The sequence below is a fragment of the Bombyx mandarina genome, chromosome 23 (assembly GCF_030267445.1).
Source record: "Bombyx mandarina strain Sakado chromosome 23, ASM3026744v2".
Lineage (NCBI taxonomy): Eukaryota > Metazoa > Arthropoda > Insecta > Lepidoptera > Bombycidae > Bombyx > Bombyx mandarina.
In genome coordinates, this window is record NC_143229.1 from 19,290,678 (window position 1) to 19,313,322 (window position 22,645).

At 36.3% G+C, this 22,645-nt stretch overlaps 1 protein-coding gene and 1 non-coding gene across 2 annotated transcripts in view; both read right to left on the minus strand.

The window, feature by feature from the left end:
• Nucleotides 1-2,113: 2,113 nt before the first annotated feature.
• The window catches only part of LOC114249779 (fatty acyl-CoA reductase wat), a 51,485-nt gene continuing 30,953 nt past the window's right edge, over nt 2,114-22,645 (minus strand). The window contains exons 4-16 of the mRNA XM_089737310.1: nt 14,689-14,804; nt 13,863-13,985; nt 12,429-12,613; nt 11,634-11,717; nt 11,043-11,152; nt 10,223-10,308; nt 9,592-9,707; nt 8,372-8,494; nt 7,415-7,534; nt 6,326-6,516; nt 5,664-5,730; nt 4,783-4,988; nt 2,114-4,513 (exon numbers count right to left, since the gene is read on the minus strand). Coding sequence (XP_089593436.1) covers nt 4,886-4,988; nt 5,664-5,730; nt 6,326-6,516; nt 7,415-7,534; nt 8,372-8,494; nt 9,592-9,707; nt 10,223-10,308; nt 11,043-11,152; nt 11,634-11,717; nt 12,429-12,613; nt 13,863-13,985; nt 14,689-14,804 — 1,424 coding nt within the window. The 3' untranslated portion in view covers nt 2,114-4,513; nt 4,783-4,885. The remainder of the gene's footprint in view (nt 4,514-4,782; nt 4,989-5,663; nt 5,731-6,325; nt 6,517-7,414; nt 7,535-8,371; nt 8,495-9,591; nt 9,708-10,222; nt 10,309-11,042; nt 11,153-11,633; nt 11,718-12,428; nt 12,614-13,862; nt 13,986-14,688; nt 14,805-22,645) is intronic.
• TRNAV-UAC (transfer RNA valine (anticodon UAC)) lies at nt 20,281-20,353 on the minus strand. The gene has a single exon. It is a non-coding gene; the product is annotated as a tRNA-Val (tRNA).

Consider the following 22,645-nt stretch of genomic DNA (forward strand, 5'->3'; position numbering starts at 1 on the left):
ATTAACTTATTTAATACTGTAAATAATGATGAGAGCGATTATTGATTTCGAAGAAAACAATTAACAACTTAATTTTAGCTGCAGACAAAAACAGATTTCTCTTAAACCTGGGTGAGAATATAAAAATCGTTTTCTGAATATGAAACGATATTTCTTTGTCTATCAAATTAAGTTAAAACCATCATGACCCGACAACTTTTTTTAGGGGCCCAAACGCCCTAAGAAAATGCGCATTGTCCTTTAGTTTCCTTATTGTAGGGTTTTTTTTTATATTTTTACGTATAGTAATCGGCAAACTTCGTGAGCAAATGACCTAGACTGCGCAGAACCGAATTTTAGATCACTTTGGTGGTGAGGGTGAGGCGCGACGGCAGGGGAAATCGTATCGAGCACGTTATTGGTAGATCAGTCGAACCCTGCGTCCCGCACTGCGCCCTCATTCCGCTTGCTCCCAAAAGTACGCTTGCGTACAGTGGAAAGTCTATCGTTATTAATCGTTAAGTTATTTGTTATAATTGCTTGTGGACTTTGTTGCCATTGCTATTTGTTGAGTGTTTGTTGATTTTTTATAAAACATACACTATCCCGTGACAAACTGGTGTAGTACTTAAAAGAAAGGGTAGAAAATTTGTGTACGACGTATATTGCTTCTTTATAAAACATGGGAAGAATGATATGGAAAAATTAAAACAGACTTCGGAAGCAACAAAAACATCAGTGAGTACTGTTAGGTGCATTATTAACGAAGCTAAAGGCTCTGGCTTGCTCGCCGTGTTTCGGACTCCGGGTAAGAAAAGATCAGGGAAGAAGAAAGTTACCGGAATGGATAGTTTCGTTCAATCTGTAATAAAAAGATGTAATCATAATAACTACATAACAAGCAGCGAAACTCCGTACCGTAGAAAGGCTTCGAAAAATTTAAAGAAGATATAAATTTTAATGGCTCGTAATTAAGCTTACGACGGATTATGAAAGAGCTAGGCTTCAGATGGAAAAAAAGAACAGAAAATAATCGGAAGCTGGTAAATGAAAAAAGTAACATTCGATTACTACGAATCGAATATCTTCAAAAAATAATTAATTATAGACAAAAAAGAAGACCGAATCGACAGAGTTGTAAACTACGCCGATGAGCCCTATGTCGACTCATCACGATGATAGCGACTCGGGTGATGAAAACAGTGATGATGATGATGGTCAAGATTATGATAACGAAAAAAAAATTACAAATACCAGCTTCGCTTCAACTGAACCAAGACCTGGCAACAGCTCTAGTTTTGACTTAATAGAAGGAATATCTATTTTACCCCAAGATTAAATTATTACAATTATTAACCTATATGTTTTGTTGATGTTCTAATAAATATATAAATAAATACATATGTTGATTTTAATAATTTAATAGCATTATGACGCAGAGTAAGTAATGTTTTTGCACGTGAGTGTACCATGCGCAAACTTACCCCCACTACGTCGACAAATGCTCAAGAAGTTTGCCGGTTATTATACATATAAATATTTTTATATTATTTTGGCCCGTCAATCGATTACCCCACGGAATAGTTTATCTATTCCGTGGATTACCCGTAGAAAACATTTTGTATATAATTTAACCATTAACCAGCATTATGAGTGTTATGACTATAATCTCTATATAGTACATAACATACATAGTCAGTCAGCTAATTATTTTCCTTTAAATTTCTGCATTTGCTTTTGCCAATATTGCCATTCTTTTTTTGTCATAACCATAATAATATATGTATTAATTTCATTTCATTTCATATTTAATATGAGTGGAGTAGACGCGATGCGCGTCCAATCTACTTACAAAAACAAGCACAGTCCGAAGACTGTGCGACTTTCAACCTCATGTCTCGCAGGAATTTACTTACGCAGCTTTCTTAAATAAACCGGCGTACAAATCCATAGCGCGATTCAGTATTACTGGACAGCGCCACCTATTAGTGACATTCCAAAACGTGAAGAAAAGCTTGTGGAATTTTGTAATCGTGTTTATTGTCTCAAGGTGAATGATGTTTCTGCCTCTGCTTCAACCTAGTGATTCCGGAATCCCTATCGCATGTTTAAATTGAAAAACAAAACGAGGATCAGCATTTTTAGGTTATTTAATATAAAAACCACTTCAATTTGCAATACAATAAAGCATGAAACAGTAATCTAACAAATTTCACGTTAACCTCTAAACCAATCACGGTGCATAAGTGCATAGATAAAATACACTTAATATTTCATTTGAGCATCAACTACTGTAAGTTCTTCGTTTATATATTGTATAACAAGCCCCAAACTCTGTCAGATGGAATGAAATCACGTACACGTTTGAGAAAATTTAGTAAGTTTGCGCGGCAAATTTTGAGATTCAATAAATAAAATGGCGCATTTTTAGATAGCGGGGTCCACAATTAGGGCTGCCACCCGTACTTTATAATAAAGTATTGCCCGTTATTTCAGGTAATTGCACTCTATACTTTATGTGAACAATAAAGTCCACGAAAATACTTTATTTGGCATGTTTAGGTTTCTTTGGGATTTTGAAAAGTTTAGTCATATGTGTTTTTTCGATAAGCGAAATACACTACATCACCTGAGCACACGTTTTTTTACAAATATTACACTGAAGTATGAATATATTTTGACCAAACTTAACTTAAATTTCAACAATGTCATTGTCATTAATTGTTACAAAGTCTTGTCTAATTTGTTCAATGGTAATAAAAAATGTATGTATATATTTTAATAATAAAAAATAAATTGTACTTTATTTTAATACTGTGTACTTTTTTCCTACCTATAACAACCAATGTACTTTATCTACAAAAAAAAGGTGGCAACCCTTTCTACAATCGGCTGTGAGCATACCGATATCGCGGACTCACGTAATATACTACACACAATTCAAACAAGTATGTATTCAACTATGATTAGTTTAATAAATCAATGTTTTACGCTATTGGAAGCTAGTATTTTTTTTTCTCTTTACACTCTCCTTTGTTTAAGGATAAAATATTACTGTAAATAATTTGAACATTTACCACTTAAAACATAAAATTGCTTTTGTGTGACGCGACAAATCTATGCATTAAATAGTTCTGAGATAACATTCCGTTATAAGAGATTGATCTAATGTTTAGAGTGAAGTTAACATTTAGAAAATACTTTTGCTTAAATGAATTTTGACTATTTTGTTACCAGATACGTTTCCTACACTTTCTTTTAAATTATTTTAGCTAACTAGCTAATGTTTTTAATTTCTAAAGTTTTTATTCTAGAATCAAGGACGGATTAATCTCGTGGTTATCCAACAATGTATTGAAGGATCGCTTATATAGTTAACTGGCGGGTTTTAATTAGATTCATATTTAAATTAAGACATTACTTCACAACAATATAATCTATGGTAGAGAGTACAGTGAGTACACACTAAAAGGCTGCGGCTTTTTGACGGGAATGCGAGGAGTGAAGTTGTGTGATTTGTTTTTATTTTGTCTATTTAGTTTTTCTTCAGATTTAAATGTGTAATAACGGTGGTTTATTAGCTGTTTAATATCTGCGAAAGTGCACAAAATTGGGAAAATGAAACAAAGCCGCTTTCCGTAACTTCTCGGGTTCCTCCAAAAAGTCTACTGAAAATTCCTCAGTAAATGACCACCATTTTACTGAGATCAAATTTCATCCCATATCATCATTTCATTTAATTTCATCCCAGTTGATTAATGTCTCAAATTAATCATCTTCGTTCCATTTCATTTCATTTTCCTCCATATTATAATCTATATCTATACCAATATTATAAAGAGGAAAGATTTGTTTGTTTGTTTGTTTGTTTCGAATAGGCTCCGAAACTACTGGACCGATTTGAAAAATTCTTTTTCCATTAGAAGCCGACATTGTCCCTGATGAACATAGGCTACTTTTTCTAATTTTTTTTTTTTTTTTGGTTTCATGTGTGTTTTAATGTTTCCGAAGCGAAGCGAGGGCGGGTCGCTAGTTTTTCATAAAAATAAGAATAATATAAATTAAAATAAGACATGATTTAAAGGTCTTAATTATCAGGTCATAAAATTCCTTTAAAAAAAAAAACTAAGAGCGCGCCAAAGCCGTAATATGTCATTAATATTTTATTCTAAAACCTGTTTTATTTGTGTATTTGTACATATTTTAAACACTTCTAACCTCTTTTCTTTGTTGCTTAATTAAACATCGACAAGTCCAACAATTAAGTAAGTACATACATATTTAATTTTATAATATTAAATACTGTAATAACTTTAACATTTAAAATCTCGTTTAAAATCTCTCACAAATTAAATAAATCTCATAATAATCTGCTTTAAATTGGTAATATTCCTATAAATAACCCAATTTGTCTTGATAACATATATTTTTGTAAATATTTTGTTATTAGGTTTTCTTTAACATAGAATATTTATTCTTCGCGTGTCCAACCACTAGATGTCATTAAAATAACAAAAAATACTTCATGGTTTTGAATTTTTTTTTTTTTTTTTTTTTTTTTTTTTATATTGCTTATATGGGTGGACGAGCTCACAGCCCACCTGATGTTAAGTGGTTACTGGAGCCCATAGACATCCACAACGTAAATGCGCCATCCACCTTGAGATACAAGTTCTAAGGTCTCAAGTATAGTAACGACGGCTGCCCAACCCTTCAAACCGAAACGCATTACTGCTTCACGGCAGAAATAGGCAGGGTGGTGGTACCCACCCGCGCGGACTCACAAGAGGTCCTACCACCAGTAATTTCATCGCTAGATGTCACTGTAACAATTTTATCCGCTACCATCGTGTCTGTACAAACATAAATATCTTAATTTTAATTATTCAGACTAAGCTACAGTTACTCAAGCCACAAACAAAGATACGATCGGTTTTAGTATTACATAGGCTAAATACAAAACAAAACTAAGAGTGACGAGCTTCACAATTTGATGCAGGATGAATAATCTGAAAGAAAGAAAAATGTTGATCAGCGCCATCTCTGATGTATCGTAAGCAATATAATTGAACTTAATGTTTTTTAAAATTGATAATAACAAAATTTTACTTTTATAATTAAAAATAAGGGCAGTCATCTACGAAGACGATAACTGGAATGCCACCGTGATCTCCCATCAAATTTGGTTAATGAGAAATTGAAATTCAATTTCAAGTCGAATCGAAATAACGGATTTACTTGATTTAGTGAGAGGAGAGTGACAGAGATTGCTTTTTATACAAAAAATTAATTAAAAAAATGATTGTAAATTCGGTTTACGGACGACAGTTTTACGTGATGACGTCAGTAGCGGCACTATTCGAACTGCTAGCTGTGACGTCACGCGAGAAGAGAGATAAACGTGTCAGAAGCCAACGTTTGGGCCGATCGTGCCTCTCTATCGCTTGTTCCGCGCTTTCACTCGCACGATCAGACTCGGGCGGAACGTGACACTTTTTCGTACGTGCAGCCGGTGTTCATCTATTTATATGACTTTATCACGTCAAAACACATCTCATTCCCACGGGCAACTGTAGACACTGACCACGTGTCGAAACCGCCGTAGACATCTAGTCTAATATATAATTAGATCAGCTTATAGAAAAAAGAAAAAACAATGTTAAAAAAATTATAATTATAAATACCTTGTCCATTTTTTTCTGGCTTCGGGCAGAGAGGACAGGTCGTCCTTAAGTAGATACACACGAAGTCCTGTGGAGGCATAATGTTTATTATTATTATTATTTGGTTTAAGCGATATTTTTGCAATTTCACAGGAGAGCTATTTAAGTTTAAAATTTAACGGTAGGCAGCGGCTCGGCATGCCCCTGGCATTGCTGAAGTCCATGGGCGACGGCATAAATAAAACGGACCTTTAATTACAAAGATAAATGTCGCGTGTTAAGCGAAATGTCGTTTGAACCAAATAGCTTTCATCCCTCGATATATCGTCTTCTCGCATTAAAACTGTATAATCTCAAAACTTACTAATTTTACAGGAGAGTGTTTTAAAGGTTTAACATTTGACATTTTCAATATTAATCATCTTTGCAACGTTTATTTTTATTTTTTACCAGCTACACATTATCTGTCTTTTAGACTAAGATAAAATTATGTGTTAATTTTTTTAATTGTATTCAAAACATAACTAAAAAAAAAAAAAAAAAAACTCCGCTATTTTGACTGTATTTATGAGCAAAATACTGGTGATACCAAATGTTTATGCATATTAACTCATTTTCGAATATTTTTGGAAATTGTACACTTTTAATGCGAAAAGACGTTTTAATACATATATTTCTCTCACCGACTAGGAAGGTCTCGCACATGTAGTCCCAGGACATGTCGGCTATGTTGAACGGGAATATGACTTTGTCGTCGTCCGGCAGGGAGCCCCACATGTCCCGGACTCCGGTGTCGCTGAACAGCCAGTCCTGGGTCGAGAAGTAGAACAAGATGTTGGTGAGCTTCATCACCTTCTTGTAGATTTTCACCATCCTGTAACGAGCGTTCGATGTTGGACGAGATACGGTTTTTTGTTTGAGGACATCGCTTTGATAGTCGACTTCAAAAGAGTAGGAGGTTATCAAGTGTATTTTCGCAATACGGTTTTATTTGCTTCAGACGTATGTTAGTACCTATGTAACGGAATCTTTGAACATGATTTTGAACCCGTTCAAAACGTCGGATTAACTCGAAGTTTGGCATACTTAATAAGCGGTCTTCTTTTTGCGCATCTATGACTATTATCTATGACATCTATGACAATTTAATATTTAAAAAAAATGAAAAAAATTAAATTCAACTAAAAAATTAAAAATAAATAATAGTTTAAAAAACTAAAAAAATAAGCTTTTATAGAAAATCCGACTGAAAAATAGAAAATAAATTCTAATAAATTTAAAGTAAAAATAGTGTAAGAGAAAATTATTTTATTGTAAAAAAAGCGTGGGGTGCTTTTTAGGATATTATCAAAATAACCCTTCTACTCATATCTGTTCATAAAATATTTATAGCTACTGATACCATGCACCCGACACTTTTTTACAATAAAATCATTTTTTCTTACACTATTTTTAATTCAAATTTAATAAAATTTATTTTCTATTTTTTAGTTGGATTTGCTATAAAAGCTTATTTTTTTAAACTATTATTTATTTTTAATATTTTAGTTGAATTTAATTTTTTTCTATTTTTTTTTAAATATTGAATTGTCATTGGTCCTTAATATGTATACCAAATTTCGAGTTAATCCGACGTTTTGAAAGGGGTCAAAATCATGTTCAAATATTAGTTCTTATTCGTTAAATACTAACATACATACGTTTGAAGCTAATAAAAGCGTATTGAAAAATAGTATTTTTTGACAATTAAATATAAAAAATATAATACATACGTAGCCTTCTTGCCCGCCAGGATGAAGTATATGTCGACAAAAAGTGCCGGTAGATAGTGCAAGAAGAAATTGTAAAACAGGAACATGTAGTAATTGTTGGTCGGATTCAATCCGTAGTACCTGGAAACATTAAATGTTTATATAGTTAACTAGCCGTACTCGCCCGCTTCGCTGGACATCTAAAATTAACATTATTATATATTGTCATTATTATGAGGGAGTCCAACACTCATATAAATATTAGCCTATCCATTAAGTACATTTATTTTCTACATGGATACCAAGTTTCAAGTCAATCGGATGCATGGTTCAGTAGTTATAACGGAACATCCGTAAAAACCACTGTAGATTTATATATTAGTATATATGAAAAAGACAACTTTACTTGTGCAATGATAAATACATCGTTTTTTTTTGTATTGCCCTTGTAGGCAATCAAGGATACGGCCTGATGGTGACTGGTTGTCGTCGCTCATGGAAATCGACGTGGCCTAAAGGATAAGACGTCCGGTGCATTCGTATGTATCGATGCAACGGTGTTCGAATCCCGGATCGTATTATACTTTTATAATCACAGATATCGCCAAGACTACACTATAGATAAATAATATTAAAGACAAACAATATTAATCTATTCTCAATTTGACCGCAGACTTTAAACAATAACAAAAGTTTGACAGTAAAATTTGTGTCAAATACATGGTTTTTTATATTGATTTAATGTATTCTTTATGTAATTAAAAAAAAAATATCATTCTGCACTCCTTCTCTACATAAACTATAAATGTGAAAAATTTCATACTCCTCCGTCCGCGTAATATTCATAAAAAGGGTTACAAAGTTTTTGCTTCACGTATTAATACATAGATTCGATAAAACGAATATTCAATAAAGATTAAAAAGAGATTTTTAAAGATTACATTTTGAAAGATAATTTTTTTTTCTTGTTGTACTCACCACACAGCCTTCGTAGTGGGTTTGTCGATACCGTATTTTCGATTCAAATCTATGAATTCGCCCCATTTGATAGGATTCTGGGCGCCGGACACATAATTATAGATCGGTATGTGCGATGTTTGACTGAAAATAAAAAGAAAAGAAAATACAATTAATTATCTTCTCTGTTATAATGAACGCGCCGGAATGGAACTTAACGTCAACTGACAAACAGTCGTCTGTCATGAAGCGTCCTTTGGGAACACAAAAAAATGTCCCAACGTTACAATAATTTTTTCCCCTATCTATGCTGATAGCCTTGAAAGGCTATTTCAGCTTCGCTTTAATATGTGGGTGAGCTCACGGGCCTCAAACCTAACCTAACCTAACACTGGGCCTAGCAAGAGCAGTGCTTCGCTGAATCTACCACCGGTTCGGAAACGCGACCCACTGAGAAGATCCAGCGAGAAACTCAGCGGGCTGTGTCTATGGGTTAATTCACTCGAGCCCTTCATCGCAAGCGACGGGTTTGACGAGGACGGTGACCGGTGCTTGTGGTACCTAAAAGGGCTCTTAATGAATCGGGAGGGTCCGTAATGGCGTTTTGGGCGACGTCGACTGTTTACCATTCGGTCTACAGGATCGGATATGTAATTCCCAGCGGCCACGACAAGAGGGTTGTTACATTAATTTGCCTTCATTTATTTATGGTGTGTTTACTACACTTTAACAATTTGGTTTTTTCCCTACCTATTCGCTGGTAGCCTAAGGGGCTATTCCAGCAATGCGCGTATAGTTAGGTAAGCTCACGGGCTCGACCTGAGAGAATTTGCTAACACTAGCCCTAGCAAGAGCAGGGCTTCCCAGAATCTACCACCGAATCAGAATAGCGACCCACTGAGAAGATCCAGTGAGTACCTAGCTTATCGGGTTAACTCCTATGTTTTTGTGAACGAGTACGCTTCGATTCGTAAATATTTCGGGTTTAGTTTTGTTGCTAAAGCTTCTAGGGGAGGCGAGAGCCATCTCTCGGTGATAACGGTGCTAGTTAATAACGCCATCTAGTAGACAGGAGACGAACGTAATAGATACATTTAAGGGTAGTAGCACCTTTATCATTTTTCGCGATTCGTAGAAGTAATTAAAAATCCTTTTACGGTTTGGTTCGATCGTCACTTAGTATGCGCATCTATGCAATAAAATTATAAAAAAATAATTTACGAAAATACTAATGAGCATACTTCTCTTTGAAGTTCTTAGCGGTGTGCCACGCCGAAACCAGTATGGCGTTCACAGTGTAGTCCACGGGCACCATGTCGGCCACTTTCTCTAAATCCATGTACATAGTGCGTAGAACCTGAACAAAACAAAGCATTTTGTGTTTACTATCGAGTTTTGCATTCCATTGCAGACTAGTGCGGAGTGCGTTTGTAGGCAGCGGCCTGGCTCTGCCTCTGGCATTGCTGAAGTCCACGGGCGACGGTAACCACTTACCATCAGGTGGACCGCAGGCTAGTTTGGCTACAAGGGCAAAAAAAGGCTCGCTTTTGCTGAAATAGACGATTTGTTTGACGCGCAAGTAGGTATAGGGCCTATTCAAGCAGTGCGCGTCTGGTATCGACCGCAGGAATTCATTCTTGGTTATCCCGGGTGGGTATCGACTTGGGAGAGACTCGTTTAGTGGGGGGCCGCTATCACCAATGTGATCGTGTAGAAACTGGCATTGGCCAGTTTCTACACGAGGCGCGCTCTCTCAGCAGGGGTTGAGGATGTTCGATCTCCGGCTAAAAGTCTGATGCCGTGTGCTATAACTAATGTTTTAATGGACAAATATCTATCCTTAACATCTGTGTCCAAATAGTTCCTACTCACCCCTGTCCCAATGCCCACGACGAGTCCCGTGGGACCGTACACGCTGTCCGTCCAGCCGCGCACCGGCTCCTCATACGTAGACACAACTGTAAGACACAATGCAGGATGCGTTTGACTGAAAAGCTTGGCTTGTTTTTTTTTATTGCTTAGACGGGTGGACGAGCTCACAGCCCACCTGGTGTTAAGTGGTTACTGGAGCCCATATACATCTACAACACAAATGCGCCACCTACCTTGAGATATAAGTTCTAAGGTTTTAAGTATAAATACAACGGCTGCCCCACCCTTCAAACCGGAACGCATTACTGCTTCACGGCAGAAATAGGCAGGGTGGTGGTACCTACCTGTGCGGACTCACAAGAGGTATATATCTATCTATAAACCGGAATATTTGAACGCGATTTCTTGCCATTTTAAGACGTCACATTGAATTGAAACTTGGCACAGTTTGAGAGGACTAATGACAAAAGAATAATAATAATACTCGGTTATCGTCGTCGGGATCATCAGGGTTATAATGAAGGACGGTCAAAACGAGGTTGGGGCTGGTTATCCACGTGCTAAGGCGTGTACGTGTCTGCTGAACTATTGCTTTCCATCAAAAACTTAGGTAGTATCACAGAACGGGATAGAAGAATTCGATTGTTCCTCGTGAGCGAGCGAGTATGGGCTCAGCCAGAAGGATTTGCTTATAACTGCATCGCGAATGCATCTACTACCGGATCGGAATCGCAACCCTCTGAGAAGATCCCGCGAGAAACTCAACGGGTTGATGTCATAAGTCGCAGTAGACATAGGCAACTTTCAAAATGTAGCTTACCTATAGATGGTCTTAAAATGCAAATAGGCAGTCCTTCTCCGTATCTCCTCACCGCCTCTTCAGCGACTGCCTTCGTGAAGCAGTATGTGTTTGGCCTTTTGCCGAGGAGACTGCGAAATGATATATTTTTTTAAGCTTGATGGGCAGACTAGTTGACGACCTCACGCTAATACTGCCATCCACCTTGAGACACCAGGTTGAAAGCCAACGGTAATTCCACACTTGGGAGCGGAAGGCGGAACCCACTTGTATAATAGATTTAAACAATCGAAGCCATTAAATTTCCTAGCCAGTATTCTATAGGATAATTTAAGTCTACATTCAGTAGGTATTCGCAGTCACAATATGGTAGGTGTTTCATTAGAAAGATTAGTACCCGTCTGTGGAATTGGAACGCCGGCACAGTCGCCTCGCTCGATGCGAGTGTACTGAGCTCCCGAAAAATGTTACCAGAGTCAGTGCCGCCACAAATTGGGAAACGTCGCGTTCTTCAGGTCGGAACTTATAGAGACTCCACGCAAAAAAGGAGCCAGTGCGGCCACTTAAACTAAGACACCGGCTTTATATTTTAAACCATGAAGACACACTCACGTAGGCAGTATGCTATTGATCAGTTCATCGTCTAGCTCCGAAACAGCCTCCAAAGTCTCCACCGACATCGGAGAGTCGTAGAACCTGGAGAACAAAAAAATCAAGATCTAAGTATTAGTACACTGAACCAGGATCTCGTCCTCTGTATCGGAAACACATTTACGATATGGAGGCATAGTTTTTCTAGTGTTTTTTCACGATAAGGGATTACCAGGACAGGTGGGCTAGCAAAGACTCAGCCAGGAGGGGTGTTAATCTGGTACCGAGTCTGGTGTTAAGGATTTAGCGAAGCTCATAGACATTGTCAACGTAAATACCGCCTCCGACTTTGAGATATGAGTTTTAAGTATCAACTGCTGCCCCACATTTCTAGATGGAACGCCATTACTGCTTGGCGGCAGATTAATGCTTTAAAAGGTCTAGTTAATGATACATTAGATTAAATTTAATTAGATAGTAACTTACATAGGTGAGTGCGAGTGTGTGTGTGTGAGTGTGTGTGTGTGAGTGTGTGTGTGTGTGTGTGTGTGTGTGTGAGTGCGTGAGTGTGTGTGTGTGTGTGTGTGTGTGTGTGTGTGTGTGTGTGAGTGTGTGAGCGTATGTGTATATGTATATATACACACAAGTTATCTAGGCAGTTGTTCAGTTGTTATAATTTTTCTGTATGCACCTGTATACACATTGTTGAGATGACGGCTGATAGAGGAGAATGGAATAGAATAATTCGCTGTGCCGACCCCACCTAGTCGGATAAAGTGGAGATAAAGAAGAAGAATAATATGATGTAGCTCGTACTTCTCTTCGATGTGTTTGACTTGCGTATTCGAGAAGGCGGTCGAGACATGGGTGACCGCCTTCAAGTTCCTGCACTCCTTGGCGAGTTTCAGGACTTCCTTGGTTCCTTTAACGTTGATCGCGGTCGCGATGCTCAGCTTCTCGTCAAATTTGACGGTGGCAGCTGCATTAATTATAATTGTCACCTGAAAACGATGCGTCCGTGAGCATTGTTGAGCCAAAGCTACGAAGTCTTAATGGTGCAACAGCCGCTCGAGCTATTAAGCTGGATCGCCTAATTTAATCCGTAGTAGAAGCAGACAGTGTTAATGTTACATATTATCGTCGTTGTCAAACCAAAATCTGCTGTGTGCACTTTTTGAGATTTTTACTTTTTGACCTTTTCGTAGCACTTTTTTTTACATTATAATCATTTTTTCTTACACTATTTGTAATTAAAATTAAAATTTATTTTCTATTTTTAAGTTGGATTTTCTATAAAAGCGTATTTTGTTAGTTTTCTTAAACTATTATTTATTTTTCATTTTTTAGTTGAATTTAAATTTTTAAATATTATTTCTATTTTTGTTTATTAATATTGAATTGTCATCGGTCTTTAATAAGTATACCAAATGTCGAGTTAATCCGACGTTTTGTAGGGGGTCAAAATCACCTTCAAAAATCCCGCTACACACATACGTCTGAAGCCAATAAAAGCGTATTAAAAACATTACACACTAACATGTCTTTGACACGCACACGCAATATACACTTTTGTTTATTGTTTAAAGTCTGTGGTCAAATTGAGAATAGATGAATATTTTTTGTCTTTAATATTATTCATCTATAGTGTAGCTTTGGTGAAATCCAAGTGATCATGTTAGAAGTATACTTAATAGTGTTTGACAATAAAACCATAATAATGATTAAACATATAATTTCCCCTCAATATAGTCGAATTTCGTCTAGATACCGCGGGACCACTAGTTTAGTTTAATTATTAGGCGTTCGCATTGTTGCAAACGAAGTTGGGTCAACAAACGTGCGCTATACATTGCGCGCTGATTTTTGTCAATATTTTTCGATCGTTTTTGGAACGAAGTTTTGGTACGAAGTTCCTTATAGGACGATGCGGAGGGGGGTACCGGGAAAAAACGTCCGTAACGTAAGATTTTTATTATTTATGTATAGTCTTAGTATGATGGCTATACAGTGTCTATTCATATAGCTGTTTCTTTGTATATTAAGATTATATATTTTTTATAAATCATTGTGAATAAAATAAAGTTATAACTTTGTAAAGTAGTTTTTTTTATCAATAAACAAATCATTATCAAAAATGTATACCCGAATCATTATTTTCTTTATACCTCGAATATAACTTAAAATTAATATTTTTATATTAAAAAACTTCGTTCCTATCCGGTGTCCCACGACACCTATTTTTTCGCTCACCTTGCTGACCAGGGTCTTCCTGTCCTCGTCGCTTATGCCCAGCCCAGGAAGCGTCATGTCACCGTAAATGGGGACAACCTTGTGTACGCTCTTAGGCTTCTCATTGTGCGCTCTCTGGAACAGCTGCAAGCATATTTTATTAATGGTAGGACCTCTTGTGAGTCGGGTAGGTACCACCGCTATGCCTGTTTCTGAAGCAGTAATGCGATTCGGTTCGAAGGATGGGGCGGCCGTTGTTACTATACTGAGTCTTTGGAAGTTATATCTCAAGGTGGTTGGCGCATTTACGTTGTAAATGTCTATGGTCTCCGGTAACCACTTAACACCAGATGGGCTGTGAGCTCGTCCTCTATAGTCACTGAATAGAAATAGTTTGGAACAAATTAGGCACGGTCATCCTGCCCTAATGTAGGAATTCCTGTGTTATGAGCACCAGAGACTGACATACATACTTATATACATTTACATATATACATATATAGATAATAAACACTCAGACAAAGAACAAACAAATCTGCTCAACACACAATGTTTAGTTTATTTATTTTTTTGTTCAGTAATTTATATATTTCAAAAAATATTAACTAATCAGGTTTATAGAGATACGCCTATTATCTAGGCGAATTAAGCCTACTGAGTTTATCGCCGGATCTTTTTAGTGGATCGCGATTCCGATCCGGTGGTAGATTCAGTGAAGCACTACTCTTGTTAGGGCTAGTGTTCGCAAATTCTCTCAGGTTGAGCCCGTGAGCTCACCTACCAGTTTGCGCGTAGCTGGGATAGCCTCTTAGGCTATAAGCGAATAGGTAGGAGAAATGTTTCTTACGAAATCATCAAGGATGTCGTGCACCCTGTCCCTTGGGTCCTTGCCCCTCTTGTTTCGAACGAGTACGTAGACGGTGTCGATATCTGAACACGAGCGCAGCAACTTCTCAATCAAAACTGGAACAAATAGTACGTAAGTTCGAAAAGAGATGTCACTGTAATCAATTTCGTAAAAGTATTATAATTGAGAACTATGGAGGGTAGAGAGGTAAGGAGAATCGTCTCATATGGAAGAAGCTTGAAAAAGTGTCCCACTTTCAGTACTAAATAACAGTTCAAAAATCCTGCAGAATGGCGCTAGCATATGCACAGGGTATGATATGAATTGAGCAGTTGTTAACTAATTGAAGTATGCTGAGTTAGGAAATTTAATATATTTAATGACTAGAGTAGTTAGTGACCTCACATGTTTACGTAGTCCAAACTAATTTCGTCAATATAGCCTAAAATTATTGCTGTGGTAAAACGTGGAGACATAGATTGCATTTTCTTATAAGCTTTAAATAAAAAAACTTTTTGTAATTTGGCATTGCTTACAGTTCTTTCATCCTTTTTTATTTCTCTATCTTATTCTTATGACTTTCAGAGCCTTATTTTAAATTTACTCGGTTGCTACTGTAGCGCCACCCTTATTCAGCAGATTGGCTTATTTAGCTGAAGTAACGTGAAGTAACGTGATTAGTTGTCAATGGTTTTGACATTATATCCGTTTATTACGGTTTTCCCAACCCTTTAACTCGGATGACAAGATTTTGTTCTAACCTTTTTGCGTGACTGACGCACAAACCGTGCAGGCCAAGAAATGGAAAAAAAATTTTTTTGTTTGATTCAATTCAAATTGGCGTCGTTTAAGACTATCAAATCGAAACCCTTAGTGTAGAAGTGAATAGAATTTGCATTTTTTTTTTAACACTATGCTTAAATATTATAATATATGTGTCGCATATTGGACACGATAAACGAAGCGAAAGCGCGCCATCTAGTGAATGTGAGTCGCAACTACTCGTCAAACATCGGCTCACTTCGGCGTGCTTTGGCAGAGTCGAGATGTCATCGCTCTGGTTGAATAGAACCTCATTCCATAGATAATACACATAAATTAGTTATAGATAAGCAACTCGAGCACTCAACAAAAATGTTTACGGGCGTCGGCCACTAGATGGATTAGTTTCTCATTGCTCCTGTAGGCGGCAGTAACATATTACCTATCCTATATTTTATTTTTAATGAAGTATTTTGTAAATTTTCAGAAACCGCAAATTGATAAAGTTTAATCAATTGTACGTATGATTTATAATTTTTTAATTTTTGTGTTTAGTTATACAATAATTAAACGGCTTAACTTTAACAACATATAAGTTAAGGGGCATCCGCTACAAGATGTCGCTAGTTGACATACAAACAAAAAATATTTGTCTTAAAGTATCGCAGTTTCAGAGCCCTGGTCACCGTTTTGTGCTGCGCAATCTATTTACACGACTACCCACCATACGCCCACTATGTCGAGAAATAATGAAGATCCCTGCCCATTCTGCCCATTCACAGTCGTCGTGGCCTAACGGATAAGACGTCCGGTGCATTCGTGTTGAGCGATGCACCGGTGTTCGAATCCCGCAGGCGTATACCAATTTTCTAATGAAATACGTACTTAACGAATGTTCACGATTGACTTCCACGGTGAAGGAATAACCTCGTGTACATAGACGGCACTGAAAATTTCGGGAATTAACGAAGTGACACAACATTACTATTTAAAAATGTATTTATTGCTTTTTGAAGTATTCTCCGCGAAATTTGACACATTTTTCCATACGATGGAACCAATCATTGAAGCAACCATTCCATTCGGAAGTTGGGGTCTCCAAAGTGGCCGTTTTGTAGGCGTCCACAGCTTCTTCAGGTGATGAAAATCTCTGTCCACGCAATTTATTCTTTATTTTAGGGAAAGTATTGAAATCATTAGGGCTTAGGTCGGGGCTGTACGGCGGATGGTCTAATAATTCTATGTTTTCTTGCTCTAAAAACTCTTTTGTTCTGTGCGCGGTGTGAGAACTCGCATTGTCGTGATGGAGGATGATGCGGCGGTTGCAGTTCTCTTTACGGAGTTCAGAACGACCTGTGGCAAACAAATGCTAGCATACCATTCTGCATTAACAGTCCTTTGTCCCTCAAGAGGAATAGTCGTAACATGGCCGGTTTTGGAGACAAACGTGGCCACCATTTTTTTTGCAACACTCCGTGAACGAACAATTTTTGTTGGCTTTAACTCATTTTCGAACACCCAAACTCGTGACTGGTTTTTTCTTTCGGGTTCGTACGCGTATATCCAGGATTCGTCACCTGATACAATGTTGTATACAGCATTTGAGGATCCTGCGTGGAATCTTTCGAGAGTTCTGACGCACCAAGCAACGCGAGCCGCTTTTTGCTCTTCACAGAGCAAATGCGGTATCCATCGGGAAAACAACTTTTTTACACCTAATTGTTCACGCAAGATTATTTGTATTTGACTCATGCCAATGTCTAAAGTTGCCTGAATTTCGCGGTATGTCACATGTCGATCTCCCTCAATCAGCTTACGCACAGCATCAACGTTTTCTTGGGTGACTGCAGTTTTTGGACGACCTTGACAGGGATGATCACTGAGCTTGACACGTTCACGTTGAAACTCAGCAAACCAGCGATAAATTGTGGTTTTGGATGGGGCTTCATCACCAAGTGCAGAAATCATCCGGTCAACACACGTTTTTGTGTTAAACCACTTCGAAAGTCATAATAAATCATCGCTCTTGAATTTTCTCGAGTCAATTCCATTTTCTCAACGACTAAACAAGTTTGACAAAACCTCGTGACAAGACCGAGAATCTTTTTTTAAATAAATAAATGGTATTCGATTTTTAAAACCAAGGAGTTTTCAATTAAAAAGATTTTAATATGACAGGAACAGTGGAAATATTCCATTCCCGATACTTTTAGTGCAGCCCTCGTATAAAACTCAAACCCGCAAAATTATAATTTGCGTAATTACTGGTGGTAGGACAGCTTGTGAGTCTGCACGGGTAGGTACCAGGTGTAACTATACTGAGACCTTAGAACTTATATCTCAAGGTAAGTGGCGCATTTATGTTGTAGATGTCTATGGGCTCCAGTAACCACTTAACGCCAGGTGGACTGTGAGCTCGTCCACCCGTCTAAGCAATAAAAAAAAAACATTCCTAAAAAAAAATTTAATCAAAAGAAAGACATCTCCAATTGATGTTTGACGCGTCCTTTATGTATGATAATGAGCAGAATTAAATCCGTTATACCATTATTGATGCTTAACAAAACACGTTGTTTTTAACCTTGAGCAACCGACTCACAGGTTTTATGGTCAATAATTTAGCTCACAACGAATCAACTTAGCAAAAATCTTTTTTGTTTTCTTCTATATTTAGCAAAATGAATTTAGTAAAAAAAAGTGCGTGCGTACAAAGTACCCATGTCAGAAGTGAAACTTTTTTGGCGAACTAATTTATAAGTCTTGCTTATATTTATAAAAATCTAAAACTTTGGATTTCCGAGACTTAGAGGAAGGGAAAAAGGAAGATAATATGTTCCCGCCAAAAGTCTGTCAAATGTCAATCTTTTTTTTTTTTTTTTTAAGAGATTTTATGACCTGGTAACTAAGACCTTTAAGTCATGTCTTATTTTACTTTATTTTCTTAATTTTATGAAAAATGATAATATGGAGTGAAATGAAATGAAGATGATTAATTTGAGACATTAATCAACTGGGATGAAATTTAATGAAATGAGATGATATGGGATGAAATATAATCGCAGTAAAATGGTGGTCATTTACTGAGATTTTTTCAGTGGACTTTTTGGAGGAACCCGAGAAGTTACGTCCAGCAGCTTTGTTTCATTTTCCCACATTTGTGCACTTTCACAGATATTAAACAGTTAATAAACCACCATTATTACACATTTAAACCTGAAGAAACACTAAACAGACAAAATAAAACAAATCACACAACTTCACTCCTCGCGTTCCCGCCAAAGAGTCAAAATGTCAATCTCAAACCTCAGTGTTGACAGTCACATTATGTTTAGATTTCTAAATTGTAAATGACTAATATTTTACCAATTGAATTGACTAATTTAATTTCATGCTATTTGATTAATGTTCCAAATTCTTTTCATTTCATTTCAATTCCTATTAACATTTTTCACAAAAAAATTATAAAATATTAGGCTGTATGGTATGATACATTTGCCTTTCCAGTTGGAAAAATACAACAACTACTACTACTGACATTTGACAAGTACTTAATTTCAATAGTAGTTTGATGTCACTTCCGTTGCATACCTGCGTGACGTTCTGTAAAAATTTTACCCTCGTAAGATTACGCGCCTAAAGAAGTTTCACTTCAATAATTTATGATACCAAAAAATAAAACATAATCTAAATTTACATCTGTGCTCTTTGCTGTCGAGTAATTTTATAATTGACTAGCTTTTTCCCGCGATTCCGTCCGCGTGGAATAATTACTTTGGCATAAAGCTAAATTTTACCCCCACTTCATTTACTTAGAAAGTGAAAATATTTTGAAACATTCTTTATTGGGCCTGCACTTGTATCAGTCTCATGATGCTATATAGCCTATAGCTTTCCTCGATAAATGGGCTATCTAACACTGAAAGAATTTTTCAAATCGGACCAGCAGCTCCTGAGATTAGCGCGTTCAAACAAACAAACTCTTCAGCTTTATAATATTAATATAGATGTATACAAAATTATCGAAACCAAAAAATATAGATATTTAACGAGGGGTGAAAGCATGTTTGGTTTTAGCGACATTCCTGCAACTTCCAAGGAGACAAAGCCAAAGGAGTAATTTTTATTTGTGTGTGTGTTTTTTTTATTTCTTACATGGGTGGACGAGCTCACAGCCCACCTGGTGTTAAATGATTACTGGAGCCCATAGACATCTACAACGTAAATTCGCCACCCATCTTGAGATTTAAGTTCTAAGGTCTCAGTATAGTTATAACGGCTGCCCCGTTCTTCAAACCGAAACGCATTATTGCTTCACGGCAGAAATAGGCAGGGCGGTGGTGCCTACCCGCGCGGTCTCACAAAAGGTCCTACCAACAGTAAATGTGTGTAATCCTAATAATATTACAATGATTCTATGTACACATATGGACTGGTTTCAAAAATAAATAAAACTGAATAATTGGGAACGAATGACGCCCGGTCATTCGGCCAAAATTCCACGTAAATATTGTATCAAATCTAATCTAATCCTTTTAAAACTTTTAGTGCTGAGCTTACTTTTACATGCTTTGCACATATCACTAAAGAATTTTTGAAATAAAGTACATTAAAATACTTTAACTTAAAAGAATACGAAAATCAATACTAAACTTCACAGCAAAATAATTTTAAATGCTTACTTATTAATGTTATTATATTTTATCTAATTTAAGAGTTAAGAACCACTACTATAAGTAACTATTTTGTTAATTTATTTAAAAAAAATTATGAATTGGTATGTAAATCTTCGTACACAAATAGGATAGGATTTAAAAACATAACAAAAACATATGATTCCGGCCAGGATCGAACTGGCGGCCTTCTGCGTGTAAAGCAGATGTGATAACCACTACACCACGGAACCACATCGATTATAGGCAAAATTACAAGTATGTTTCTGTTTATTTCTATTTCATTCGGTACATAAATTCTTTAAAATTAAATCAAAGGGTAAAAAGCTATTTATATATTAATACGTGAAGCAAAAACTTTGTATCCCTTTTTACGACAATTGTGCGGACGGAGAAGCATGAAATTTTCCACACTTATAGAGAATACAGAGAAGAAGTGCATAATGCTAATATTTTTTTAAAATAATGCATAAAAGATACATTAAATCAATAATGAAAACATTACACACACTACATACCGTGTATTTGACGCACACACGCATGCATACTATTTATTGTCAAACTTTTGTTCTTAACGTCTGTTGTCAAATTGAGATTAAATATTGTTTGTCTTCGTTAATATTTTTATAGTGTAGTCTTGGCGAAATTTGTGATTATAGAAGTATAAAATACAATCATAATAGTGTACAAACTTACAATTTCAATTAATTATAGTCGAATTTCGACTACTGCGGGACCTCTAGTTTATTTAGTTTAGGCAATATTTCGTTTAACACGCGACATATATCTTTGTAAATAAAGGCGCGTTTTATTTGGTATGAGCATCGACAATTAGATATTTTTAATTGAACTTCAATTAAGCTTAGCCTACAGTAGGCAGCGGCTTGGCTCTGCCCCTGGCATTGCTGAAGTCTATTGGCGACAGTATCCACTCACCATCAGGTGGGCCGTATGCTCGTCTGCCTACAAGGGCAATAAAAAAAAATATATATATTCAAATAGTTCAAATATAATGTAGTAATTTTCTTGTTATGTTACCTTTTCCAAATTTTAAACTTCAAATGGCTCTCCTGTAAAGTTGCAAAAATGTCGCTTAAATAAAATATAGCCTTTCACTCCTCGAAATTATTTTTTATGCATAGCCGAGTGAGCTACCTCACGGCCAAAGTGTTTACGGGGCCCGTAGTCATCAACAACGTACATAAATACCGCCCACCTATCTTAGTATGCGAGTTCTAAGTCCCATTTCTATGGTACAGCGGCTTAGCCCCACCCCCTACTGGTTCACGTCACAATTAGACAGGATCGCGAATTTTATTATAATATAAATGGGCGAAACGCCACTATTCACAATAATTAGCATGATAATAATTTAGTTAGTTAGTTAGTATTGTTACGCACTGGGGCTCGGGATAAATAAAATTCTACCGAATTACAAATTAACACTGTATTACTCTTAGAACGCTTAAAAGACTCAACAAACACTTTAAAATTCTCAATTCACTTCTTCCGCTTCACTTCAGGTGATCCGTTCGCTGTTTCGCTTCGAGTAGTTCCGATTACTAACTAACTGCGTGCCATCTCTGCAACGCTTTTATAGCCAATACCACATCCCGAGAACTATCGAGTATATTCCACACATTTCGAGTATTGTGTTTCCGCTATCTGACAATAGATGGCGTTGTACTTCTCGAGCGTTCTAGATGCTACTAGATCCTTCGATATTCGTTCGGCTATTCGGCGATAGATTGCGTTACTCTTACCGGCGTAACAGTATTCATGCATAGTTTAGTTTATTCTATGTTATTATTCATTTATTATTAACAAGATGAAACTGTTATTCTACCATATTTAATATTTAATAGACACTGTCTTGATGCGATAATGTTCAGAATATGTTTATTAATTATATTATTGCTTAAAAACACAAATGACTGTCAGAATAATCAAATATTAATAAAGCATAAATATTAATAATAAATTATGTTATAATTATTTATAAAATTAACATTATTAATTCGTTTAAGTATTGTTATTGTTATGCAAATCATGTTGTTGGCGCCATATGTTATTAAGCTGGATAATAATAATGTTAGTTTATATTAGTTACAAGTAATTTACTTAAAATATATTAATGTTAGAGTCATGTAAAAACCACTAAAATATTTATTGTGCTATTTATTAAGCTATATTTTATGAATTGTTTCGTAGTAATTACATTTGTTTGTACAAAATAAATTGTTGTTGCTATAAACATCACAAAATGGCTAATTGTGTAAAAACTAAGATGTGAATTTTCGTAATAAACAAGTTTTTATTTATTTTTTGCTTAGATGGGCGGACGAGCTCACAGCCCACCTGATGTTAAGTGGTTACCGGAGCCCATAGATAACTACAACGTAAATGCGTCATCCACCTTGAGATATAAGTTCTAAGATCTCAGTATAGTTACAGCGGCTGCCTCACCCTTCAAACCGAAACGTATTACTGCTTCAGTACTGGTGGGATCTTGATAAAACGGGATC